Here is a 26,158-nt window from a genome sequence, read left to right on the forward strand (position 1 = left end):
CTTGACTAATAAAAAAGACTGGTTATATGCATTTCGACACTGTATCAAAACGACTTTTCACAGTACACTGTCAACTGATGCTAAAATTGACTGAATGCAGATTAAAAATCGACTCCTACATGGGTTCAGAAACCATAGTATTTATACATTCACAATAATCAAAATCTGCATATATATCATGAAACATACAATTTTGAGAAATTTACAGTCAAGCAGTTTAACTTCCGATCAATAACAGTGTGATGAACATAATGATCTGTAGACATAAACTGATTACTCAGAATAACAGAACATGTAATATTTACAGTTCAGTTCAAAATGTTCATGACTTTAATAATACTCCAACATAACTTCTTAATTAATAAAATAATTATTGTATGCCTATTTATACTTGCCTGGATATTCATTTTACCAATTTTCTATTAGCAATAAAACCAAGAGTGAACGTGTTTGAAGTGTAATATTGGAAAAATTTCATTTCATTATATTTGTGAAAACAGCTCGAAATTATGAAACCGTCATACAAAGAAATACATAGAACATACAAATGTGTAAGGACAGCTGCTCTGTATTCTTTCAATGCCATGTTTTAAACTTCACTATGGCCATGTATCTTCGTAGCTCTATAGACATCTAATGTTTTCACCTGTAGCCATTTGCGCTTCACAGTTGAAAGCAGTCAAAAATGGCACAAGTTGTTAGGGATTTCCTGAAGTTGACCCAGCTGTAGGAGTGTCTTGTTAGTACAGAACAAATGTATGAGGGTTGTTCTGAAACTAATGCCTCTTATTTTCATTCATGAAAACTACAGGAGATACATAAATTACAACAGCACAGCTAAATAGAGCAATATTTCCACGGTCACCATCATGAAAACTACAGGAGATACGTAAATTACAACAGCACAGCTAAATAGAGCAATATTTCCACAGTCACCATCATTTGTTATGCACTTTTGCCAACAATGAACCAGAGCCTGCATGCCGAGCTTGTAAAAATCGAAACCTGCTGAGGCTGACCACTTCCTTACGGCTTTGCAACAGCATTTGAATCTTGAAAATGTTCGCCACGTAGTCCCATCTTTCAGAGGTCGAAAGACGTGGAAATCTGGAGGTGCTAAATCGTTCCTGTACAGTGGATGTGTGTTTAGACAGTCCAGCCAAATTTTGCAATGAGTTGCATGGTGACAGAACTGCTGTGGGACTTGGTGTTATTGTGTTGCAGGCGAAAGTTGGTCTTCTCTGGCCTTATCCTGGAAATTTGGGCTTTCAACTTAGTCAGTGTCGTCTTGTAGCGTGCTGAATTGGCAGTTTCTCCAGGCTCCAGGACACCCGAAAGAGCCACATCCTGGCTGTCCTAGAAGACTGCACACCACTTTGCCTGCAGACAGCTGTATCTTGAATTTCTTCTTTGACGGAGAATTTGCATGCCGTCATTCTGTGGACTGTCTTTTGGATTCGGGCTCGTAGCGGTGACAACACGCCTCATCTCCAGTGACAATGTTGTTCAGAAGCAGGTCCCGATAAATTTCCATTTGATAACGTTTTTTATTGTCCTGTAAGCATCCGCAGGACCCATTTCGCACAGACTTTGAGATAACCAAGATGTTCCAACATTGTTTCCAAAGCATTACAGCCAACATTCAGCTTTGCACACAGTTGTCTGATCATTGTCTGCTGATCAGCACAGATGGGTTGATCAAGATGCTCTTCATTGCGAGAGATGACAGCTGTGCAGGTTTGACCGGGCTGTGCTTGTCGTGCATACCCTTTTCACCACCTTGAAAATGCCATACCCATCACCTCACATTGCTCACATCTATTTTTTGTCTCCATACACCTTTAGCAAGTTTCAATGGATTTCAGTTGGTGCAATTTCTTCAGTAGTGAGGAATTCAGTCACACATCGCTGTTTTATATGTGCGTCCATATCGGACTCCATTTTGAATACTCCTCTGCTGGTACCAACTACTGCAGAACAATGGAACCACCTACAAATAAAAGGGGAAGGTTCAAGCATTAGCACTACACCATTGACATCTGGTGCAGACATTCAAAGTCACCATAAAAAAAATAGGTGGCATTACTTTCGGAATGAGCCTCGTATTAAAACTTCAATTATGATGTGGCGTTTCTTCATGCATCTCAATGTTTATGATGTCATATCTCTTGAACTGAACTGAAAGACCTCAGTCGAAACAAGGCCCCAGGAATAGACAACATTCCCTTGGAACTACTGACAGCCTTGGGAAGCCAGTCCTGACTAAACTCTACCATCCCGTGAGCGAGATGTATGAGACAGGTGAAATACCTTCAGACTTCAAGAAGAATGTAATAATTCCAATTCCAAAAAAAGCAGGTGTTGACAGATCTGAAAATTACTGAACTATCAGTTTAATAAGTCACTGCTGCAAAATACTAACGCGAATTCTTTACAGACGAATGGAAAAACTAGTGGAAGCCGACCTTGGGGAAGATCAGTTTGGATTCCGTAAAAATATTGGAACACGTGAGCCAATATTGACCCTACGACTTATCTTAGAAGCTAGATTAAGGAAAGGCAAACCTACGTTTCTAGCATTTGTAGACTTAGAGAAAGCTTTTGACAATGTTGTCTGGAATACTCTCTTTCAAATTCTGAAGGTGGCAGGGGTAAAATACAGGGAGCGAAAGGCTATTTACAATTTGTACAGAAAGCAGATGGCAGCTGTAAGAGTCGAGGGACACGAAAGGGAAGCAGTGGTTGGGAAGGGAGTGAGACAGGGTTGTAGCCTCTCCCCGATGTTGTTCAATCTTTATATTGAGCAAGCAGTGAAGGAAACAAAAGAAAAATTCGGAGTAGGAATTAAAATCCATGGAGAAGAAATAAAAACTTTGAGGTTCGCCGATGACATTGTAATTCTGTCAGAGACAGCAAAGGACTTGGAAGAGCAGTTGAACGGAATGGACAGTGTCATGAAAGGAGGTTATAAGATGAACATCAACAAAAGCAAAACGAGGATAATGGAATGTAGTCGAATTAGGTCGGGTGATGCTGAGGGAATTAGATTAGAAAATGAGACACTTAAAGTAGTATAGGAGTTTTGCTATTTGGGGAGCAAAATAACTGATGATGGTCGAAGTAGAGAAGATATAAAATGTAGACTGGCAATGGCAAGGAAAGCGTTTCTCAAGAAGAGGAATTTGTTAACATCGAGTATAGATTTAAGTGTCAGGAAGTCGTTTCTGAAAGTATTTGTATGGAGTGTAGCCTTGTATGGAAGTGAAACGTGGGCGATAACTAGTTTGGACAAGAAGAGAATAGAAGCTTTCGAAATGTGTTGCTACAGAAGAATGCTGAAGATTAGATGGGTAGATCACATAACTAATGAGGAGGTATGCAATAGAATTGGGAGGAGTTTGTGGTGCAGCTTGACAAGGAGGAGGAATCGGTTGGTAGGACATGTTCTGAGGCATCAAGGGATCACCAATTTAGTATTGGAGGGCAATGTGGAGGGTAAAAATCGTAGAGGGAGACCAAGAGATGAATACACTAAGCAGATTCAGAAGGATGTAGGTTGCAGTAGGTACTGGGAGATGAAGAAGCTTGCACAGGATAGAGTAGCATGGAGAGCTGCATCAAACCAGTCTCAGGACTGAAGACCACAACAACAACAACATCTCTTGAACTGTGTGTCATACAATGATGTGTTTGTGTAGGTACATTCAACCGCACATTTGGATATTGTCTGTAAAAGTGTTATGAATAGAGTCAGTAGTGCATGAGTAATAAATTTAAACTTCATGCATGATGTAGCAGTTTCTCACACATCTCATTGTTTATGATGTAATTGCTACTGAATTGCGATAGGTAGGTGGTTCTTATCCTCTCGGTGATTGTTACCTGTGAGGAAGGGATATGTGTACCAGATTTGGTTGAAATTGGTCAATTGGTTTAGTAGGAGATTTGGAAAGCACACAAATACATTTTTATAATGTTTATGGATTTGTGGTGTATGAGACTCCCTCACAAGTTACGTGCGAAATAGTAAATAGTATATTTACATGACTTTCAACATGTGTTTTTACGTATCTGATAAAACATTATATAAATTGCAGTCTGTGCTAACATAAAGTGTAGATCAGGTTGAATATTAACCCTTTTGCTGCTGCAGATGTGCTGTCTGCATTCTGTGCTGAGGGCGGCTTTTGCTATGGGTTGTACTGCCCTCCAGATGTTGGTACCTGTGCTGAGAGATGGCATTCCATGTACAATGAAATACTTATTATCAGATTTTAAGAAAACTATTAGGTGACAAGATTTGATTTTTTCACACCTTATACTCTGATACCGTCCCTCGATAAAGGACTGAATTTCTTTTTGTTATACGTCATAGTTACTGCGCTTCATCAAATTAAGTAAAACTATGAATGGAATTTTAAAGTGTTTGCAGAAGTAAAAATACTTTGCATAAATTTTGTGTTTGGTTGATTTTAGCTCTTACATTGTAGTGTATGAAATTTAGATAAGATGTCACCATTTTATTTAAAGTTGGGAGGGGAATGATCTCTCATTTAGTTATCTAGTTATTGACTTTTATATATGATGGATGGTAGTGTGCGATGCACCCGTGTTGGTTCCTGTGCATTGCAAATCGTGTGGTCATAAGAGTAATCATATTTCATAAGCGGTTCAAGATACCAAAATAAGGTTTTGTGTAAATGATAGCACACAAAGAGGCACATATGTTGTATGGTAAACATTCAAAACTTCTTTATTAATTGAGATATGGAAATAACTCATCTGGAGCAGTGAGGGATTGGTGGAAGGGGGTGCATAAACACATCAATAGCAAGTCAGGAAACTCCAGGGGCTCCATTTAGACACATCTGCAGCACCTGTGGAGCATGCCAGATTAACTCGTCCACAACTAAGTACAGTATTAGTCGCTTCATTGTTGTGTGCTTTGGTCTGCCACATTAAAGGAGACAGAAACCATGTCCAACAGAAAATTTTGAAAATGTTAACTCTTTGATGCCATCAGATATTTCATAGGCGTAACCATTATTAGCAGATGTTGTGTATTTAAGTTGATCTCGTAGCTATATACACGTAAAATTTACGTTTACTGCTGCTTCTTGTCACAACCAGGATTGCTGACTTTAATTGAAACCAGTTATTTTTGTAAAATATCTATTGATTGTGCCAGGAATTCAGCATTTAAAAAGTTTTTCTTTTTGCATTGGTGCTATATGTAAAGCGTCTCTGCCTGTATTGTTTTGGTCCCGTTCTGTGGTAAAGCTGTTTTTTCTGTTAAATGTAGGTTCACATGCCAGACTGGATGGATATATGACGTGACAAAAATCTTTTTGCAATTTCAGCCATTCGGCCCACAGTTACCGGACGAGGAGTGGATACGTGCGGGAGTCCGGGAGAGGCGAATAGTTGCATCACACCCTGGTGTTCTCCGCGCTGCACCCGCTACAAGAAATCCACCTACGTCTGGTCCCGTGCCTCCGTCGCTTCAGCATTTGCAGACACCGGGTGCCCCGTCATCGGTACCGAGTTCTCGGAAGTACGAGGCCAAATTTGTGCCTCGGCAAGTAGGCGTGAGGAGGGTGGTATTCAAGAAAAGCCAGAAAAAGGATGAACACAAAGATGGGTAAGTGTCCTCTTTAGGTAGTACTCCATATACACACTTTATTATGCCCACATGTGATGCCTGCACCTTATAGACAGATTCAAGTGACAAAGGCAGTGGTGAGACACTAGATCCAGAATTTGGAAAACAGTGGTTGAGATTCCCATCTGGCCATCCAGGTTCAAACTTTTCATTGAACACCACTCACAAGTTAGGCCTTTGCCTGTTCTGACTGGCTCTCTGCTATCTACTAGGCACTATGACGAGTGATGCATGATAGTGCCAGATGTGATTGGTATGTCAACAGTGCCTCAAGTCATTACTGCCAGTAGAAGGCAGTGGAGAAGATTTGTTACGTGGCGTCAGGATTGAGGAGGGGCTCGTGGCTCTTAGGGTGTGCATTTTGCAGGACTTTCTTGCTTCTGGTATTGTGTGCTTTCAGGCGAGTACCTTTGTGTCATTAGTTGTAATACACCCTGTATAATGCAGAGAAGGCTTGGAAATACCCATACCGTGCAGTATTAGTTGGAGGTGACTGTAAGACACCAAATATAGACTAGGACATCTGTAGATTCTTTGCAGGTGGTATGGACAGGCAGTCTTGTAAAATACTTGCAAACACGTTTTCCAAAATCCGTCTCGAGCAGCTTGTTCGACGGCCCATGCACAGTGGAAATGTTTTGGACCTTGTAGCTACAAATAGGCTTGACATTAATGACAGTGCCAGTGTGGAGAAGTGGTTGCCAACCTGGGGAGCATTCCGCCTGGGTGGGTGTGAGATATTTATTGGGGGGGGGGGGGGGGGGGGGCAGATGCAGGATGTTGAAATGTGACTAGATTGCTAAAGAATAGCTTCAGCAAATGGGCTTGGAAGAATTTTCAGCTGGTTTACTTCCTACTTATCCAGGAGTGGCAGAGGAAGCCTTTTGAGCCTTCATACAGTAGTCATTTACTTACCTTTGTGTGAGATAGGATCCGCAATAGCTAGCCATTGTTAGAGCAAAACACTACAATTGTCTGAACGTGGAGAGTGACCTTTGATGTGCTATAACTAGTTTCAAACCAAACATTCAGGAGCTGCTGAAGAAAAAAAGTTCCAACTATCCCATTGATATCCTGGATTTTTGTTGTGACTTTCCACCACACAAAAAATTTTTAGATTGAAAAGTGTTGTTCAAGAGTTTTGCTACCAAGTCATTTGAAACATTATAGTTTTGTATTTCTCTACATTTGATAACCCTCTCTTACTAAAGTGTGACTGAAGATTATTGTTCAGCAAAGATTTTTTAAAGAAGCAAAAATAAATAAATAAATGAATAAATACAATAAATAAAGGGGGCATAGACATTCTGGAGTTGCAAAGAGGGGTGCCAGGTAGAAAAGGTTGGGAACCACCGGTGTAGAGACAGGGATTAGTGATTGTGATGTCATCATAGCAACATTGGTTACTAAAATTAATAAATCGATCAAGAAGGTCAACAGTGTAAGCATCACAGGCACACGGTAGTATGTAAACTAGCACAGTAGTGTCCAGTTGCGGGAGAGGTGTCAGTAAGAAAGGCCGCCAGGTGTGGACCATGTGTTGTGATCTACTTCCTACTCACAGGAGGAACAACATGTACTGAAGTTTTTTCAAAAATCAAAATGGGTTGTATTGAAGGTGTTATGAACACAATGAGTGCAAATGGTGTAGGAAGTCTAGTGGAAACAACAAACGTTCAGCACACTGGACTCGCATCCGGGAGGACGACGGTTCAATCCCACGTCCGGCCATCCCGATTTAGGTTTTCCGTGATTTCCCTAAATCACTTCGGGCAAATGCTGGGATGGTTCCTTTGAAAGGGCACGGGCGACTTCCTTCCCCATCCTTCCGTAATCCGATGAGACCGATGACCTCGCTGTTTGGTCTCTTCCACCAAATCAACCCATCCAACCAACATACGTTCATGATGAACAGAAGGAGTGGAAGACTTTCCATTTTGACCGATGAGATCACCGATTGACAGTGGATAAAATTTCTGCTGTTTCCACAACTCTCTTATACAAGACACTCAGAAAAAGACTGGGGTACTGCAAACTGTGTGCAAGATGGGCCGCAAAACAGCTCACAGAGCAGCACCAGAGGATGTTCTGAGCTCTGTTGTAACAGGAGATGAAATGTGGGTGGCCCATTACATACCATAAAAGGACAGTCGTCATAGTGGCATCGCACAAATTCCCCATCTGCCAAAAAATTCAAAACCACCATTTTGAACAAAGAAATCGTGGCCTAAGTGTTTTGGGGGTGAAAAGACACCATTTTGGCTGCACTTCTGCCTCGGGTGGAGTCCATCGGTGCACAGTGATATTGTGAGACCTGGAAAAGCTCAAAAGGAGCATTAAAAACAAAAGGAGGGGAATGTCGACGAGAGGAGTGTGTTTGTTCCACGACAACGCCTGTCCTCACACAATATTAGTCACTGAGAAGTTCTCGGACTCATTCGGTGGGATGTTTTGAACAACCACCGTATGCTGCTAAATTGATGCCTTCAGATTATCATCTTTTCATTCAACCAATGAGCAGGTGCAGAAAGAGGTTCTAAAGTGGGGGGGAGGAGCTGGCATGAGACTTCTTTGAGAAGAGAATAAAGAAGCATGCACCACAGTTCACCATGTGCACTGAAAGGAGTGGTGGTTATGTGGAACAGTGTATCAACAATGTCCTGCAATTGTTTTGTTTCAAGTTACTTTTTCTAAAAAATATAGAAATCTAGTACACTTACTTTGTGAACAGATGTAGATGAATCCTGACGATGTCACTGCTTCTTCACTTGAGCATCTCCCCATTTGGTCTCGTGAGACTTAGTGGACCCTGTACCAGACCTCCCTACCCCAGAAGATCTGAGGAGAAAATTAAACCCGCATCTTTCCACACCAAAGTCACGAACACTAACTATTCGACTATGGGAGTAGTAAAGATTTTCATCGATTCCCTAAATCTCTTAGAGCAAGTGCAGCAATGGCTCATTTGGAGAAGCTCAGTACGCGATATAAATAAGTAGGCCTCCACGGACGGTGTCATCCTCATTAAAATCCTCCCAGGAGTATTGCTGTGTCATCTTCTGAAATGCTTTTGCGGTGGAGTGGGTGCTTTGGTTTATTGCATTTCTAACAGCCTCAAAAGGCCACCAGTGTTACATTTCTTAGGTTTTCTTGGCCTGGAAATACCACTGGTCTGTGTTAGTGGGGAGGGAACAGATGTACGAGTGGCTATCGGTCAGTTATACGAGGCATGTTTTTTTTTAAGTAAGTACCGTTTTGCCACACAGCGGCCACAGCGCTTGGTACCTACATCTGTTGTCTACGCACTGATGCCATTACAGTCTGATTCTTCCTTGTTTACGTTGTATACTGAGTGTTTAAGATGCCTCCGATAGTCGTGAGTCCCGCTGTCTGTGAAGTACGGGCTGTTATAAAATTTCTTAGTGCTGAAGGCGTAAAAGCGATCGATATTCATCGTGAGATCTGTGCAGTTTATGGAGGAAACATTATGAGTGATGGAATGGTAAGAAAGTGGGTGAGAGCATTTAAAGAAGGCCGCACAAATGTGCACGATGAACAAAGGAGTGAGTGTCCTTCGGTCATTAATGAAAGTCAAAATATAGTTGTGTGCAGAAAGGTGTTGTATTGGGAATTGTCCTGTAAAATTCGAGCTGTACTCTGGTCACGCACTTTACCGATTCGGCAGGGTCTCTCGCTTTCAAACATATTGTCCCGCTGCTCTCTCATTGGCTGCATTCCCGTCGTACCTCGCGGTGACTGTTGATTACATTGCTGCACAAAGCACGTAAGTACACCACTGGCCCCATCTAGACTTTTACTGTCTCCAGCAGAAATGTATACAATTAATGAATATGTCTCCAGTTTTAAAATCAGTTTAATTTTTACTACAAATGTATTCAGGCAAACTGCAGTTTAAACATGGTAGATGTCTATAAAAAGCCAAGGTATGTGCTACATGTTCCTGCAGTAGATAGCGTGATGAAATTTGCTGCCCAGTTGTCACTTCCCTCTCCAAACTCGTTTTAGTTTTCAGCTGTGCTGTTGTTGCTGCTAAACTTCTAACTCTTCTGAATTCTTCAAAATAAATCTGCATGTGAGAAACTGCCAAAGTTTCATTTATAAATGTAAGACAGCCCCAATATTAATCAATACACAATGTGAAACAATGACCTCAGCAGCAGTATTTCAATCTGGGAATGTATGGTGACCCTCTAATTTTTGAATGATGAATTTAGGAAAAAATGTTTCTTACACTTGGGTAAATATGGTACATCCTTCCAGTAGTGCTAGCCTTGCAAGGTACACAGGAGAACTTTGGTGAAGTTCTGAAGGTAGGAGATGAGGTACCAGTGAAAGTAAAGCTGTGAGAGCAGGTCTCGAGTCGTGGTCAGATAGTTCAATCGGTACAGTGCTGACCCGCAAAAGGTGAAGGTCCCAGGTTCGAGTCCTGGCCCGACACACTCTGCTGCAGAGTGAATATTCATTTTGCAAAGAACTAATAGTTGCAAAAACTCGGTAGTGCGTTACTTCTACTTCTTGTGCATTTATCAGAAGCATTAGACCTTTCACCTGCTGAAGGTAACTTAAAGCTAGCAGTTCTGTCTCACAATTTACGAGTGGAAAAATTTTCTAGTTAAAGCACAAATATGGCAGATATACTCTTCTCTAAAATAATGTGACACAAAAGTGGGAACCAGCTGCCTCAATCCACAGTCTGTCTCCCTCACTAAAACTTTTGGCAAGCAAACATATTCATGTTCTTTTAAAGACAGGGCATTCTTAATCCCTTGACCCAGTCTCTCTTTGTCGTTAAACCTTCATACTCAGTATCTCTCTCTCTCTCTCTCTCTCTCTCTCTCTCTCTCTGTCTCTCTTACTGCCACTGCCTGCATATCCCACTGTCTTTTTTTCCTCCCACTGATATTCAGTATATCGCACTGACTCTGTTTCTTCTCTCACACTGTCTGTGTTTGTCTTTCTTTTCCACTGTCACTGTCTCCATCATACCTCAGGAGCTCAAAAGTTCTGGGTGTAGGGGAAAAGGGGGGGAAGCAATTTATGTTTTCCCCTATACCAGGGCCGGCCAGAAATTCTGCACGCGTGCAATGCTCCTGCACATGTGCAACTTCCAGGTCACAGCGTGCACGCTGCAGCCGTCAGCGTTCAGGTAGTGCATGTTTCTACGCACAGATGTCACTCCTCTGTTACACAAAGTGCGTCATCGACATGTTGTATGTATATAACAACCTGGACTGTATCTGTAAGATCTGTTGCTTCATCGAGCGCAATAGAGAAAGCAACAAAGTATTTAGCCTTATTTATTAGCTGCCTGTGCAGATCGCCGGCCATAGCACTGATACGCCTTGTCACTGTTTGTTTGGATAGACTGATTTCTTGAAACCTACTAATGTTCGTGGGACACACAAGTTCTGCAGCATCAATCAGACACCCTTTCACAAACTCCCCTTCGGGAAAGGGTTTCCCAGATTGTGCAATTCTGAATGCGATTTTAAAACTTGCTCGCAGTGAAGATTTAGTGTGGTTGTCACTCTGGAAAATTGAAAACAGTACATTGTACAGCGTACAGTAAAACAGACATAAATGTAACACAAGAAACTAAGAGTTCAAGAAGTATCAGTTACTTTGGCATACAGTAAAATCGAGTTGATGTGTCTCATCCATTTTCTGAAGGACATTTAATTTTGCTTGCCGTTCTTCACCGTCGAGTACACTACACTCGTCTTTGTGATATATATTGTAATGTCTTTCAGTTGAAAACTTACACTGGACGCCTATTATTCGGCGGCACAGCAAACACTGTGAGTTTTCACCAACGGCAACTAAAAAGAATTCCAGTTCCCAGTCCTTTGCTTTTTCACAGTACTTGCCATTTCTCAGTACTTCGCTGTTAAGGTTACGGTCACCAGGGGTAAACGAGACTGGATATGTTGCACTCTTGCTTGTACCACAGGAAAGTGGAGCCGCCGCCGTGCATTTAGGACACATGTCTAATAACACATGTCGCTGTCGCACACGTGCGCACATGTGCAGCACTTCCGCACATCTGCACACTGTGCAGCGTTTGGCCGGCCCTGCCCTATACCCTTGTGTTTAAAGTTTCAGTCCAAAATGCACCCTTCCCTATACCTACATGTTAAAGTTCACTGGTCTGGGAGGATCCAGCACCCCCTCCCAAATATGTATGTGGTCTCCACCTCTCTGTATGTTTCATATCCACTGTCTCCTCTCTCTTTTGCTCCCACTGCCTCCACTGCCGTCCATCTCTGTTTCTCTTCTACTGCCTCTGTCTAGATCTCCTCTCTCTTTGGCCCTCACTGCTATTCTCTTCATCTGTCTCACTTTCTCGCACACTGGCATTGTCTCCTCTCTCTTGATCTCCCACTGGCATTGTCTTCTATGTTCCTGCGTCACTTTCTCTCTGATAATTTCTTTCAGCGCAAAAAAGCATGATGTCTGCATACCAAGTTTTTGGTAAGGATGGCAGAATGAAGATAGAGGCAGTCGGTTCCTCACTTTCCCGTCAGTCTCTTAAACAGGAATATATTTGCCTTTTTTGTGCTCTGACAGGAGCATTTTTCAGCAGGTTCCTTCTTTTTCCTGCTACAGCATGTGTGCTGCTTTTATAAAATGAATTCTATGGGTTAGTACCCCCCCCCCTCCCCCCATGAGCCATGGACCTTGCCGTTGGTGGGGAGGCTTGCGTGCCTCAGTGATACAGATGGCCGTACCATAGGTGCAACCACAACAGAGGGGTATCTGTTGAGAGGCCAGGCAAACGTGTGGTTCCTGAAGAGGGGCAGCAGCCTTTTCAGTGGTTGCAGGGGCAACAGTCTGGATGATTGACTGATCTGGCCTTGTAACATTAACCAAAACGGCCTTGCTGTGCTGGTACTGCGAACGGCTGAAAGCAAGGGGAAGCTACAGCCGTAATTTTTCCCGAGGACATGCAGCTTTACTGTATGATTAAATGATGATGGTGTCCTCTCGGGTAAAATATTCCGGAGGTAAAATAGTCCCCCATTCGGATCTCCGGGCGGGGCTACTCAGGAGGATGTCATTATCAGGAGAAAGAAAACTGGCATTCTGTGAATCAGAGCGTGGAATGTCAGATCCCTTAATCGGGCAGGTAGGTCAGAAAACTTAAAAAGGGAAATGGATAGGTTAAAGTTAGATGTAGTGGGAATTAGTGAAGTTCGGTGGCAAGAGGAACAAGACTTTTGGTCAGGTGAATACAGGGTTATAAATACAAAATCAAATAGGGGTAATGCAGGAGTAGGTTTAATAATGAATAAAAATGTAGGAGTGCGGGTAAGTTACTACAAACAGCATAGTGAACGCATTATTGTGGTCAAGATAGACATGAAGTCCACACCTACTACAGTAGTACAAGTTTATATGCCAGCTAGCTCTGCAGATGATGAAGAAATTGAAGAAAGGTATGATGAGATAAAAGAAATTATTCAGGTAGTGAAGGGATACGAAAATTTAATAGTCATGGGTGACTGGAATTCGAGAGTAGAGAAAGGGAGAGAAGGAAACATAGTAGGTGAATATGGATTGGGGCTAAGAAATGAAAGAGGAAGCCGTCTGGTAGAATTTTGCACAGAGCATAACTTAATCATAGCTAACACTTGGTTCAAGAATCATAAAAGAAGGTTGTACACATGGAAGAATCCTGGAGATACTAGAAGGTATCAGATAGATTATATAATGGTAAGACAGAGATTTGGGAAACAGGTATTAAATTGTAGGACATTTCCAGGGGCAGATGTGGACTCTGACAACAATCTATTGGTTATGAACTGTAGATTAAAACTGAAGAAACTGCAAAAAGGTAGAAATTTAAGCAGGTGGGACCTGGATAAACTTACTAAACCAGAGGTTGTACAGAGTTTCAGGGAGAGCATAAGGGAACAATTGTTACAAATGGGGGAAAGAAACACAGTACAAGAAGAATGGGTAGCTCTGAGGGATGAAGTAGTGAAGGCAGCAGAGGATCAAATAGGTAAAAAGACGAGGGCTAGTACAAATCCTTGGGTAACAGAAGAAATATTGAATTTAGTTGATGAAAGGAGAAAATATAAAAATGCAGTAAATGAAGCAGGCAAAAAGGAATACAAACGTCTCAAAAATGAGATCGGCAGGAAGTGCAAAATGGCTAAGGAAGGATGGCTAGAGGACAAATGTAAGGATGTAGAGGCTTATCTCACTAGGGATAAGATAGATACTGCCTACAGGAAAATTAAAGAGACCTTTGGAGAAAGGAGAACCACTTGTATGAATATCAAGAGCTCAGATGGAAACCCAGTTCTAAGCAAAGAAGGGAAAGCAGAAAGGTGGAAGGAGTATATAGAAGGTCTATACAGGGGTGATGTTCTCGAGGACAATATTATGGAAATGGAAGAGGATGTAGATGAAGATGAAATGGGAGATACGATACTGCTTGAAGAGTTTGACAGAGCACTGAAAGACCTGAGTCGAAACAAGGCCCCTGGAATAGACAACATTCCATTGGAACTACTGATGGCCTTGGGAGAGCCAGTCCTGACAAAACTGTACCATCTGGTGACCATGATGTATGAGACAGGCGAAATACCCTCAGACTTCAAGAAGAATATAATAATTCCAATCCCAAAGAAAGCAGGTGTTGAAAGATGTGAAAATTACCGATCTATAAGTTTAATAAGTCACAGCTGCAAAATACTAACACGAATTCTTTACAGACGAATGGAAAAACTGGTAGAGGCCGACCTCGGGGAAGATCATTTTGAATTCCGTAGAAATGTTGGAACACGTGAGGCAATACTGACCTTACGACTTATCTTAAAAGAAAGATTAAGGAAAGGCAAACCTATGTTTCTAGCATTTGTAGACTTAGAGAAAGCTTTTGACAATGTTGACTGGAATACTCTCTTTCAAATTCTAAAGGTGGCAGGCGTAAAATACAGGGAGCGAAAGGATATTTACAATTTGTACAGAAACCATATTGCAGTTATAAGAGTCGAGGGACATGAAAGGGTTGGGAAGGAACTGAGACAGTGTTTTAGCCTCTCCCCAATGTTATTCAATCTGTATATTGAGCAAGCAGTAAAGGAAACAAAAGAAAAGTTCAGAGTAGGTATTAAAATCCATGGTGAAGAAATAAAAACTTTGAGGTTCGCCGATGACATTGTAATTATGTCAGAGACAGCGAAGGACTTGGAAGAGCAGTTTAATGGAATGGACACTGTCTTGAAAGGAGGATATAAGATGAACATCAACAAAAGCAAAACGAGGATAATGGAATGTAGTCGAATTAAGTCGAGTGATGCTGAGGGAATTAGATTAGGAAATGAGACACTTAAAGTAGTAAATGAGTTTTGTTATTTGGGGAGCAAAATAACTGATGGTGGAGGGGAGGATGCAGATGACTCGGGTAGTGAAGCAGGCATTGAAATCAAGCTAGGTATGCTCAGCTGCATGTTGTCCCACAGGGTGATCGACTTTGCTCTTGGTCCTAGTTTGTTGGTGCCCATTCACCCTGGCGGTCAGCTGGTTTGTAGTCATACCAGTATAAAAAGCTGTGCAATGGTTGCAGCAGAGCTTATAAATGACATGGCAGCTTTCACAAGTGGCCCTGGCCCTGATGGGGTAGGTTAAACCTATGACAGGACTGGAGTAGGAAGTGCTGGGTGGGTGGATTGGGCAGGCCTTGCACTTGGGTCTTCCACAGAGATATTATCCATGTGGGTGGGGGTTGGGATTGGGAGTGGCTTAGGGACTGGCTCTGGGATGTTGTGGAGGTGTGGTGGGCAATGGAACACCATTTTAGGAGGGGTGGGAAGGATCTTGGGTAGGATGTCCCTCATCTCAGAACATGATTATACGTAGGTAAAGGATGTGGTTCAGTTGTTCCAGTCTGGGATGGTATCAGATGATGAAGGGCACTCTTTTGTGGCTGGTTCTTGGGGATGGTGGGAAAATTGCAGGGTGTGGGAAATGGCATAGGAAATAGTGCCAGTCTGTGTAGGCCTTGGTGAGACCATTAGCATACTGAGCAAGGGAGTTCTTGTCACTGCAGATACGCTGTCCCCGGGTGGCCATGCTGTATGCGAGAGATTTTTTGGTGTGAAAGGGATGACAGCTGCCGAAATGCAGATACTGTTGGTGTTTGATCAGTTAATGTGGACAGATCTGTGGGTGGACCCATTAGAGAGGAGGAGATCAATGTGTAGGAAGGTGGCATGCTGGGTTGAAGAGGACCAGGTGAAGCAGATGGGAGATGAGGTGTTGAGGTTGTGAAGGAATTAAGATGGAGTGTCTTGCTCTGAGTCTAGATCATGAAGATATCATCAGTGAACCTGAACCAAACAAAGGGTTTGGTGTTTGAGGAGACTAGGAAGGTTTCCTCTAGATGGTCCATATACAAGCTCACATCGGAGAGGGCCATGTGGGTGGTCATGGCTGTGGTTCAGGTTTGTTTTGTATACTTTCTCTTCAAAGGAGAACTGGTTGTGGGTTGGGATAAAGTTAGTAAGGTTTATGAGGAATTAGGTATTTCATTTGGAGTCTGAAGGGCGTTGGGAAAGGTAGTGTTCAATAGTGTTAAGACCATGGGTGTGTGGGATTGTTGTTGTATAGACAGGTGGCGTCAACAGTGACAAGTAGGGAGATCCAGGAGGTAAAAGGGTGGAGATGATGGAGAGGCAGCGAAGGAAGCGGTTGGTATCAGTGATGGTGGAGACTAGATTGCTGGCAATTGGCTGGAGGTGTTGGTCAATGAGGGCCGAAATTCTTTCAGTAGGGCCACAAGAACCAGCCACAATGGGATGTCCAGGATTCTTGGGTTTGTGCATTTTGGAGATCATGTAGCAGGTTGGCTGTGGAGTCATAGCAGAGAGGATGGAAATGGATTCAGAGGAGAAGTTCTGGGAAGTGCCTAAGACTTTAAGTGGGATTCGAGGCTGTGTTGGACTTTATAGTTGGAGTTTATAGGTGGAGGAGTCACATAAGTGGTGAAGGCCTTCCAGCAGGTAGTCACTGCGATTCATAACAGCACTTGTTGAACTTTTGTCTACAGGTGGGATGATTAGGTCAGGATTAGTTTTGAGGTTGTGTATGGTTATTCTTTCTGTTGCTGAAAGGTTGATGTCCTGAGGAAGGGTTCTGGGGAAGGATGGTGAGGCTAAGTTGGAGGTAAGGAATTTCTGGAATTTGGCCATAACGTGGTTAGGTGGGAGGGAGGGGGGGGGGGGGAGGATCATAGATGGAAGTTGGTATGAACTGGGAGAGGCAGTGTTGGACTTAGGTTGGCTTTGGTTGGAGGGATTGTCAGCAAATAAGTTTTTCCACTGCAAGGATCAAGAGGAGGAGAATAGGTCTTTGACAAGTCCAGCGTAATTAAATTTGGATGTAGGGCTAAAGGTGAGGCATTCGAATAGGTCTGAATCTTCTGTGGAGCAGAGGGTTTTAGTGGAAAGACTAACAACAGTCAGTATGTTTCCCTTCACTTTTTGGGTGACCACTAAATTAGTTGCCAGGCTCGCGTGAGAAAAATGGCGAACAAACAAATAATTGACATGTTTTACGTGCCGCCCCACAGTCTGGAGTTATGATCTGTGGTATGATTTTGCATGACCAGCAGGAGCACTCTTGTGGTTCTCCCGCTCACTTTGACTGCAAACTTGTTCATCAGTCTGGTGATTCAACCAGTTGTTGCCTTTCATGAACAGCATTCCGGGGGTGTTTTCCAACAGGATAACACGCGCCAACTTAGCGCTGTTGTAACCCAACGTGCTCTACAGAATGTCAACATGTTGCCTTGGCCTTTTCTATCACCAGATCTGTCTCCAACTGGGCACGTATGGGACATCATCGAGCGACAACACCAGTATCACCCACAACAGGCATTCACCAACCCTGTATTAATCATCCAAGTGCAACAAGCGTGGAACTCCCATATCACACACTGATATCCGGCACCTGTACAGCACAATGCACAGATGTTTGTGTGCTTGCATTTAACATTCTGGCAGTTACACTGGTTATTAATGTACCAGCATTTCACATTTGCAATGGCTTTTCTTGCTATTCGATTTACTTGTAAACTTGCAATATTAATCACTTAAATATGTTACCTAGATTAATGTATTCACAGAATGTCATTACTCTACATTAATTATTTCTTGGTGTTGTGATTTTTGTCTGTGAGTGTTGATCAGTACCCCTTTACTCATTCAGTTTGGAACATTTTGAAACAGTATCTGTCTTGTTGACAAACAAATAAGGCAATGTTGGGCACTTACCTCTGTGGGGAGATCAATGGCAATGCAAATTTCCATAATGCCAGGGTAGATAGATCTTTTGTCTAGTGTGAGAAGTGTAAAGTTTATTTGTGTGTGAATAAGAACAGAAACTGTTTCAGAATTGTCCATACTGCTTGTGTAAAGGAGTATTGATACAGACCATGTGCCATTGGACAGAATGAGTAAGGCACTTACGTTGTGCAGTAAATTATTAGTAGAAAAACCGATGAACAGCTAGATATCTCACCTTATATGTTTGGATTAGCAGAAATGTGTCAAACCAATTTTTCTGTTATATTTTGGAAAATAAAATGTATAGTCCAGTAAACTTAAAAGCCAATACATACAGCTCTTTCACTAGAGAAAAAGATTCATGCAGAAAGAACACAGCAGTTTTCCGGTATATCTTGTGTGTAGACTACTATGCAGTAAGGGGCTAATTTTAAGATAGCACTTTTGCTCAGTTTACAAGTATTGCTAAGTGGATGTTAGATATTGCTTTGGATCAGCGTGAGCGTGAGATTTGAAAGCTAAAATGTAGGCTGTACCACATGTACCGCAAAAGCGTTAATTTGAAGTGTTTTAAAAGTAAGCATTTGTCTTTAGGGGATGTTTGATACGTGTGATCTCAGATGTTCCTGGTGGGCAAATGGCCGTGTACATGAATTCCTGACACTGGGTAGCTACTGAAATTCACACTCAGCAAACTCTGATTTACTTTTTCCTGAAGAACAGATTCTGATGGTCTACATTGTAATAAAACATCATTATGAGGGGAGCATCCACAAAATTTTATTGACTTCTATGTATTTTATCTTTTTTGCAGTAACACTTCAGTGTGGACTTTGCGTAAATGAAGCATTTGTAAATGTATTGCTTGCAGCAAAGATCCTTATGTGTAGGTGTTTCTGATGATGAGGGCTTGTACCTTTGAAAAACATTGAATTAATACTCCTGCTTGCATGGTTGAGCTGACATTTTAGTTTCCAAATTTGAGTACAGCCACTGCCTCCCATCCAACCGTGGTTAAATTTGAGATTATAGTGGTGGTGGTAGTGGTAACATGAAGTGCCTAATCTAGTTCTCTCCCAACACTGACATCGATACGTTACTTTTTTTACTCACAGACACAACAGCCCACAGTGTGCAGGTGACGCGGACCAAGCTGCCACAACACCGCCACTGAAGCGTGCCGCTGAGGAGTTGATCCAGAATGCAGCAGAGCCAGCTGCATCGCTAGTTTGCAAGAAAATCAAAGCCGTGAGTGGAAATCTGACCCTTTTTTGAAGCTTGTGAAATAGTAGTTAATATCAGCTGTTAATGCAGTTACCGTTTTTTATAATTTTACAGATTACAAAACGGTCTTGTAGTGTACCAAATGGGCTACAGAGTTTACAAAAGCTACTGTGTGCAGTGGCACATTGACTAAATGTATTGACTTGTTTGTGAATCAGATGTATTGTAAAAAATTAGTTATGTATACTGCTGCATCATTAATTTTTAGTGCTGTGTACATAAAGAGGCAGACGGTGGGGTGACACGCAGTGGAAGGAGCCGGTGCACAGTGTGACCATTCCAGTGAATCGTGTCATTCTGCCACACCTGTGTCTATTGTGCACTTTGCACTTCATAGTGCATGTAGAGAATTTAGCATCGATTGTTGTGTTAATTCAGGTATGGTGAGAGTACTTAGCCACTGTAGTGTTCATTACAAGTGGCGTAAAGCAAGCATAACATGTATTTTCCAAGCATATAAATTTTACATTTTCCAAGCATATAAATTTTTCTAAGAGAGTCAGAAGTAGCAACATTGGCCCAGTGTGATGCTTACCCCAGCATTGCCAGTTTCTGTGGTAGATAGAAATAGAGAGCCCACTAACAGCATAGCAAAGTTTTCTCCATTTCCTGAATGAATTTTGACCCTGCATAATGCTGACATGAATCTTCCTGGCAAATTAAAACTGTGTGCTGAACCAGGACTCAAATCTCCCCTTTCAGGGCAAGTGCTCTAGTGACTGATCTGTTTGAGCACAACTCACGATCCGCCCTCACAGCTTTACTTCTGCCAGTAACTCTTCTACTGCCTTCTAAAGTAAGAAATTGTCCTGTTCACCTTGCAGGACTAGCACTCCATCTGTCTGCACAGGACACATTGTGCCGCCACCATCTTGCTTGTGTTGTACTGTAGCCAGCAAGCACAGTTTCTTGTGTACATACAAAAACTAAAAGCAAACACTAGCTGTGTAGGCCAGAGATTCCACTGTACAGAGAAGTAGAGGAGAAAGTTGAAGGAAATCAAACTACTAAAAGATTAAACTCATACAAGAACCGTTTGGTAAGTGCAGAAGCAACTGAACACTTTTCCTTGGGGGAAGGGGGGGGGGGGGGAAGGATACTTAATTTCTGAACACGGTCTTCAATACTGACTATAGATGTGATCTAGCAAGTTTCCATTGTAATTCCTCTGGAAAAATACTTTGTCAGACTCTGAAAAAATTGATTAACGACAATGATCACATCATCATTTTTTGCAGGTTTTTTTCCCAATGTGTCTAGTAAAGCATATATGGCACCAGTTTTTATAGTAATACCTGCAGATGAATTACGACAATTAAGAATCTTCATTTTTTAACCAATTGGTTTATTCAGCACACTTTCAACGGCATTTTCCCACTGTTTCAGCTGCAGAAACAACTCTTCACTGAAGTGACAAAAGCCATGCGATAGCAATAAGCACATATACAGATGGCGGTATTATTACATACACAAGATGTAAAAGGACCATACTCAGGTGATTCTTGTGAAAAGGTTTCTGATGTGATTATGGTTGCGCAGCAGGAATTAACTCACGGAACATGGCATAGTAGTTGGAGATGGACATATAGGACATTCCATATCAGAAATTGTTCATGTATTGAATATTCTGAGGTCCACGTCATCAAGAGTGTGCCGAAACCACAAAATATCGGCCATTACCTCTCATCACAGACAACGCATTGGCCAACGGCCTCCACTTAACGACCGAGTGCAGCGATGTTTGCATAGAGCTGTCAGTGCTAGCAGACAAGCAGCACTGTGTGCAATAACTGCAGAAATCAATGTGGAATGTACAACAAATGTAGCTGTTAAGACAGTGTGGCAAAATTTGGCGTTAATGGGCTATGACAGCAGACGACCGATGTGAGTGCCTTTGCCAACAGCACGACATCACCCGCAGTGCCTCTCCTAGGGTCACGATCGTATCGGTTTGACCCGAGGTGACTGAAAAACTTTGGCCTAGTCAGAGGAGTCCAAATTTCCGTTGGTAAGAACTGAAAGGACAGTGCAGTGTTACGTAGCTTTATGCTTAATTACAGACTTACTATTTTGTCAGTTGATTTGTTTTCACCACGTAACGCCCGCTGTTTACGTCCTTCTTCGTTGCTGAGCGATGTATCACTTTTCGTTCTGACGCCGCAACTCTTTCTTTCCTATATCTTTACTACTTTTTATCTATATAAATGATGAACTATTGGTTTTGCCATTTAACAACCTTTTAATAACTGTGGAAACATTACAGGCATCGGGTCCCACCTGATGTGTCACCCGCCTATACGTTTTACACGAACCTTTCAAGACTCGATCAATCTGTTTACAAAGAGAAAGCAGAATATCTCTTCCTTTGATGTCGTCCGACAACGACCTAGGAAGCTCGACGCCCTCGCGGCCCAGGCTCTTCCACGGCTCGCGGTAGTTTGCAGCATTTGTTTTATTCCTCGCCCACTTGCCGCTACGTCGAACTTTCGTGGTGATCGTTGGGCAACGTCTGGCACGTTATCTGAAACATAAATAAACTTTCTTCCCACAGTATTTCTGAAAACCCAAAAACAAACTTAAAGAACATAATAATAATAACTGTTCTTATAATTATTCGTACAAGTCTTGGTCGATTTAATGAGGGGTGGGACAGGCCTAAGCCTTGTGACACCACAACAGGATGGTAGGACGTCTGTTTAAGACATGTGGGAATGACTTCCAAGGTTCTAGAGGGAGTTGTAGAGGGCAAAAACTGTAGAGGAAGATGAGATTCGAATATATCCAGCAAATAATTGAGGACATGGGTTGCAAGTGTTACTCTGAGATGAAGAGGTTGGCACAGGAGAAGAATTTGTTGCAGGCTGCATCAAACTAGTCAGAGGACTGATGACCCAAAAAAGAAGAGCTCATGGGAATGTTTGATTGTGGTGCACACACCACGAAGCCATGGACCTAAGTTGTCACAAGCCACTGTGCAAGTTGCTGGCAGCTCCATAATGGTGTGGGCTGTGTTTACACGGAACGGACTGGGACCTCTGGTCCAACTGAACTGATCATTGACAGTAAACTGTTATGTTCGTCGGGATAGAGGTCAGGAGCAGTGGGCATTGTAAAATTGGCTGCAAATAGTCTGCGAGTAACGTGAACATACAGAGGCCCAGTCGATTCCGTTTAAACACACCCCACACCGGTATGGGGCCACCACCAGCTTGCACAGTGCCTTTTTGACAACTTGGGGCCACGGCTTCCTGGAGTTTGCCCCAAACTTGAACACTACCATCAGTTCTTACCAACTGAGATAGGGACTCATGTAATGAGGCCACGGTTTTCCAGATGTCTAGGGTCAAAACGATATGATCACGAGTCCAGGAGGGGCACTGTAGGGATGTCATGCTGTTAGAAAATGTGCTTTAGTGGTCTGCTGCCAAATTTTGCTTCGCTGTCCTAATGGATTTGTTCGTTGTATGCCTCACATTGATGTCAGTGGTAATTTCACACAGTATTGCTTATCTGTTAGCACTGACAACTCTATGAAAATGTCACTGCTCTCAGTTATTAAGTGAAGACTGTCGGCCACAGCGTTGTCCGTGGTGAGAGGCAATGCCTCAGATTTGGTATGTCGGTACACTCTTGACGCTGTGAAACATGGAATATTGAATTCCCTCATGATTTCTGAAATGAAATGTCCCATGGGGCCGGCCGGAGTGGCCGAGCGGTTCTAGGCACAGCAGTCTGGAACCGCGCGACTGCTACGGTTGCAGGTTCGAATCCTGCCTCGGGCTTGGATGTGTGTGATGTCCTTAGGTTAGTTAGGTTTAAGTAGTTCTAAGTTCTAGGGGACTGATGGCCCATAGTGCTCAGAGCCATTTTTTTGTCCCATGGGTCTAGCTCCAACTACCGTTTCGCATTCAAAGTCTGTTATCTCCCGATGTGCAGCAATGATCGTGTAGGAAACCTTCCCATATGAATTACCTGAGTACAAACAACAGCTCCGTCAGTGCACTGCCCTTTTATACCTTGTATATGTAATACTACTGCCATTTCTATATGTGCATATTGCTATCCCATGACTTTTGTGACCTCAATGTATAGCCCCATCCGCACGCAACGATCTGTCTGCACAAATGTCTGTGCACAGGAAACCTTCCCATATGAATTACCTGAGTACAAACAACAGCTCCGTCAGTGCACTGCCCTTTTATACCTTGTATATGTAATACTACTGCCATTTCTATATGTGCATATTGCTATCCCATGACTTTTGTGACCTCAGTGTATAGGCCCGTCCGCACGCAACGATCTGTCTGCACAAATGTCTGCGCACATCACATCTGCGCAGACAGATCGTTGCGTGTGGACAGGAGATTTGCCCCGACATGAGGCGTGTGCAAACCTGGAAGTTGGAGTCGGAGGTTTGAGCGAATCATCTCAAATCTGTGGGTTCAAACCACATCTGCGCAGACAAGTTGGAGCGTGTGGACAGGAGATCGCCGCAAATGTGGCGCGAAACAGCTGTTTGCTCAGTCTAGTGTTTGTATTTGTGCGCACAGGGCATTAAAATGGCTGATACTCGTCAGTGTTCTCGAGAGCTTATCAGTGAATTCGTTGAACTTATGTTTGTGGAAGATTAAAAGTAAAGAGTACAGTGACAGGAAAAAAAAGACAGCTGCATACAGTGCATTAATTGAAAAATTACGAGAAGTTGATGCACCGGCGAACTGAGAAACGGTAATAATAAAAATTGTTGTGGACTGTTTACTGTAAATAATTATCAAAAGTTCAAAAATCTCGAAGATCTGGTGTTGCAGTGGATGAAATATACCAGCCAAGTTTGTGGTATTTTGTGATTCAAACAAGTCTAAAACAGCAAAAATATTGTGATTCTTCATCAGCAAAAATATTATTTGTATCTTGACAGAATTAATGTACTTGACTTGCCTTCATGAACTCATCCTTCAGGACAGCGTAAATAGCTTCACTTGTGTTGGGTATAATTTCCCCTCAATGCTTGTTTAGAAATCACAGTTGAAAATTTGAAGTCCTTATAGCTCCTTCCTGTTGCCAGGAATCTCAATGTCACCGTCAGCCGTTCGTGGAGAGAAATTGCTCTTCTCATTCAAGTATTATTTCATATAATATGAGAGGTTACGAACATTAAGAGACAATTATAAGTTTCGACACCCATCTGTAAATAATTACGCCAGTCGTTAGGGTGGCCTTGCAACTCCCCCAGTAAATGTACGTGCTACAGGAACTCAAATGGAAATCACTGGAAGGAAGGTGAAGTTCTTTTTGAGAAATACTACTGAGAAAATTTAGAGAACTATCATTTGAGGCTGACAGTGGAATGATTCTACTGCTGCCTACATACATTTCATGTGAGAACCACGAAGATAAAGTCAGAGAGATAGAGCTTGTACAGAGGCATATAGATAGTGATTTTTCCCTTGTTCTATTTGCAAGTTGAACGCGAGAGGAAATGAGAAGTAATGGTACATGGGACCCACTGCCATATCCCATACAGTGGCTTGCAGAGTATGTAAATGAAGATGTAGGAAGCATCACCTTTGTCAGACAGTCCAGGTCATCGTTGATGGACTCAAAATTGCAATTTTAACTTCTTTCCTTTTTGGCCTTTTGTCAGGTTGAAATGCGTGCAGCACCCAAACCTTGTATGCCGTGAAGCTTCAGTCTTTGATATAGGGCCCTATGCACTGTGGTTGGCGGTAACTGCAACTGTTCAGGTGTGATTTGGTTGGGCTCCAGATAAATGTATGTTGCACCCATTCCGCATCTTCGCAACTGGTGCTCAGATGACCAGAACTCGTTCTCTTCATAACACTTTCAGATTCCTTGAACCTTGTTTACCTCTGCCTTCTGCAATGTGTACGGAAATTCCACTGGATCTGCGTGTCACATTTGGCCTCTGTTAGCCATTCCACACACTATCTACTGGAGAGAGAGAAAAACTTAAGTATGAAACTTCCTGGCAGATTAAAACTGTGTGTCGGACAAAGCCTCGAACTCAGGACCTTTGCATTTCATGGGCAAGTACTCTGCCAACTGTGCTATCCAAGCACAAATCATGCCCCGTCGTCGCAGCTTCTGCATGTTTCACAGGAGAGCTTCTGTGACATTTGGGAGGTAGGGGGTCTTAGTCCAGCACAAGTTTTAATCTGCCAGCAAGTTTCGTATCGGCGCACACTCTGCTGCAGAGTGAACATATCATTCTGGGAACTTAGTATGTATGAACATCTTACTGCAACCTGCATCTTTCCACATATCTCCATTTCTGAAATATACATGATTAAATCTGTAAATATCATTTTTGGAACAACCTGTATCACTTTGACTCATTTGCCAACCTTTAAGGCCCTCTGTGGTGGGGTTTTCAGAATTCGGCCAAGAGCATTTAAAGTCTTCATTTTTTTAAAACACTTTACTGATAATGTCTGTGTCTTTTGTTGCAGGTGGATGCCCCAGATGTGCCAACAGTTCTCAATGAGAAAGAGGTGTGGTAACAGAAATTGTACCTGAGTATAATAAGAAAAAAACTAGATTAAGGTGACACTGTATATTTTATACACATATTTGTAAGAAAAGAAAAAAAGAAAATTTGAAACTTCATCTTTGTCCTTTATTTTGGGTTGTTTTGTTGCCTGTGTTTGTCATTTAGTGTGCTTTGGTTGCAATGACGGGAAAGTGGACTTGGTTGTGACTAGACCTTCTGTCATGTGTAAACCAGACCTAGCATAGTTATCATACGTAATGCAGTTTTTCGAGAAATTTGCTCAGGTGCGCAACCGAACGCTGGACTTCATCAGCTTTATTACAAGATATACATGTTCCATCAACACACACACTTGATGGCTCATGACTATTGTGTAAAACTTAA

At 42.4% G+C, this 26,158-nt stretch overlaps 1 protein-coding gene across 1 annotated transcript in view; it reads left to right on the forward strand.

The window, feature by feature from the left end:
- LOC126108663 (RNA-binding protein 48) overlaps positions 1 to 25,866 on the forward strand; it is an 85,471-nt gene extending 59,605 nt beyond the window's left edge. The window contains exons 5-7 of the mRNA XM_049913972.1: positions 5,361 to 5,641; positions 19,095 to 19,227; positions 25,734 to 25,866. Coding sequence (XP_049769929.1) covers positions 5,361 to 5,641; positions 19,095 to 19,227; positions 25,734 to 25,784 — 465 coding nt within the window. The 3' untranslated portion in view covers positions 25,785 to 25,866. The remainder of the gene's footprint in view (positions 1 to 5,360; positions 5,642 to 19,094; positions 19,228 to 25,733) is intronic.
- The last annotated feature ends 292 nt before the right edge of the window (positions 25,867 to 26,158 follow it).

The sequence above is a fragment of the Schistocerca cancellata genome, chromosome 11 (assembly GCF_023864275.1).
Source record: "Schistocerca cancellata isolate TAMUIC-IGC-003103 chromosome 11, iqSchCanc2.1, whole genome shotgun sequence".
Taxonomy (NCBI): domain Eukaryota; kingdom Metazoa; phylum Arthropoda; class Insecta; order Orthoptera; family Acrididae; genus Schistocerca; species Schistocerca cancellata.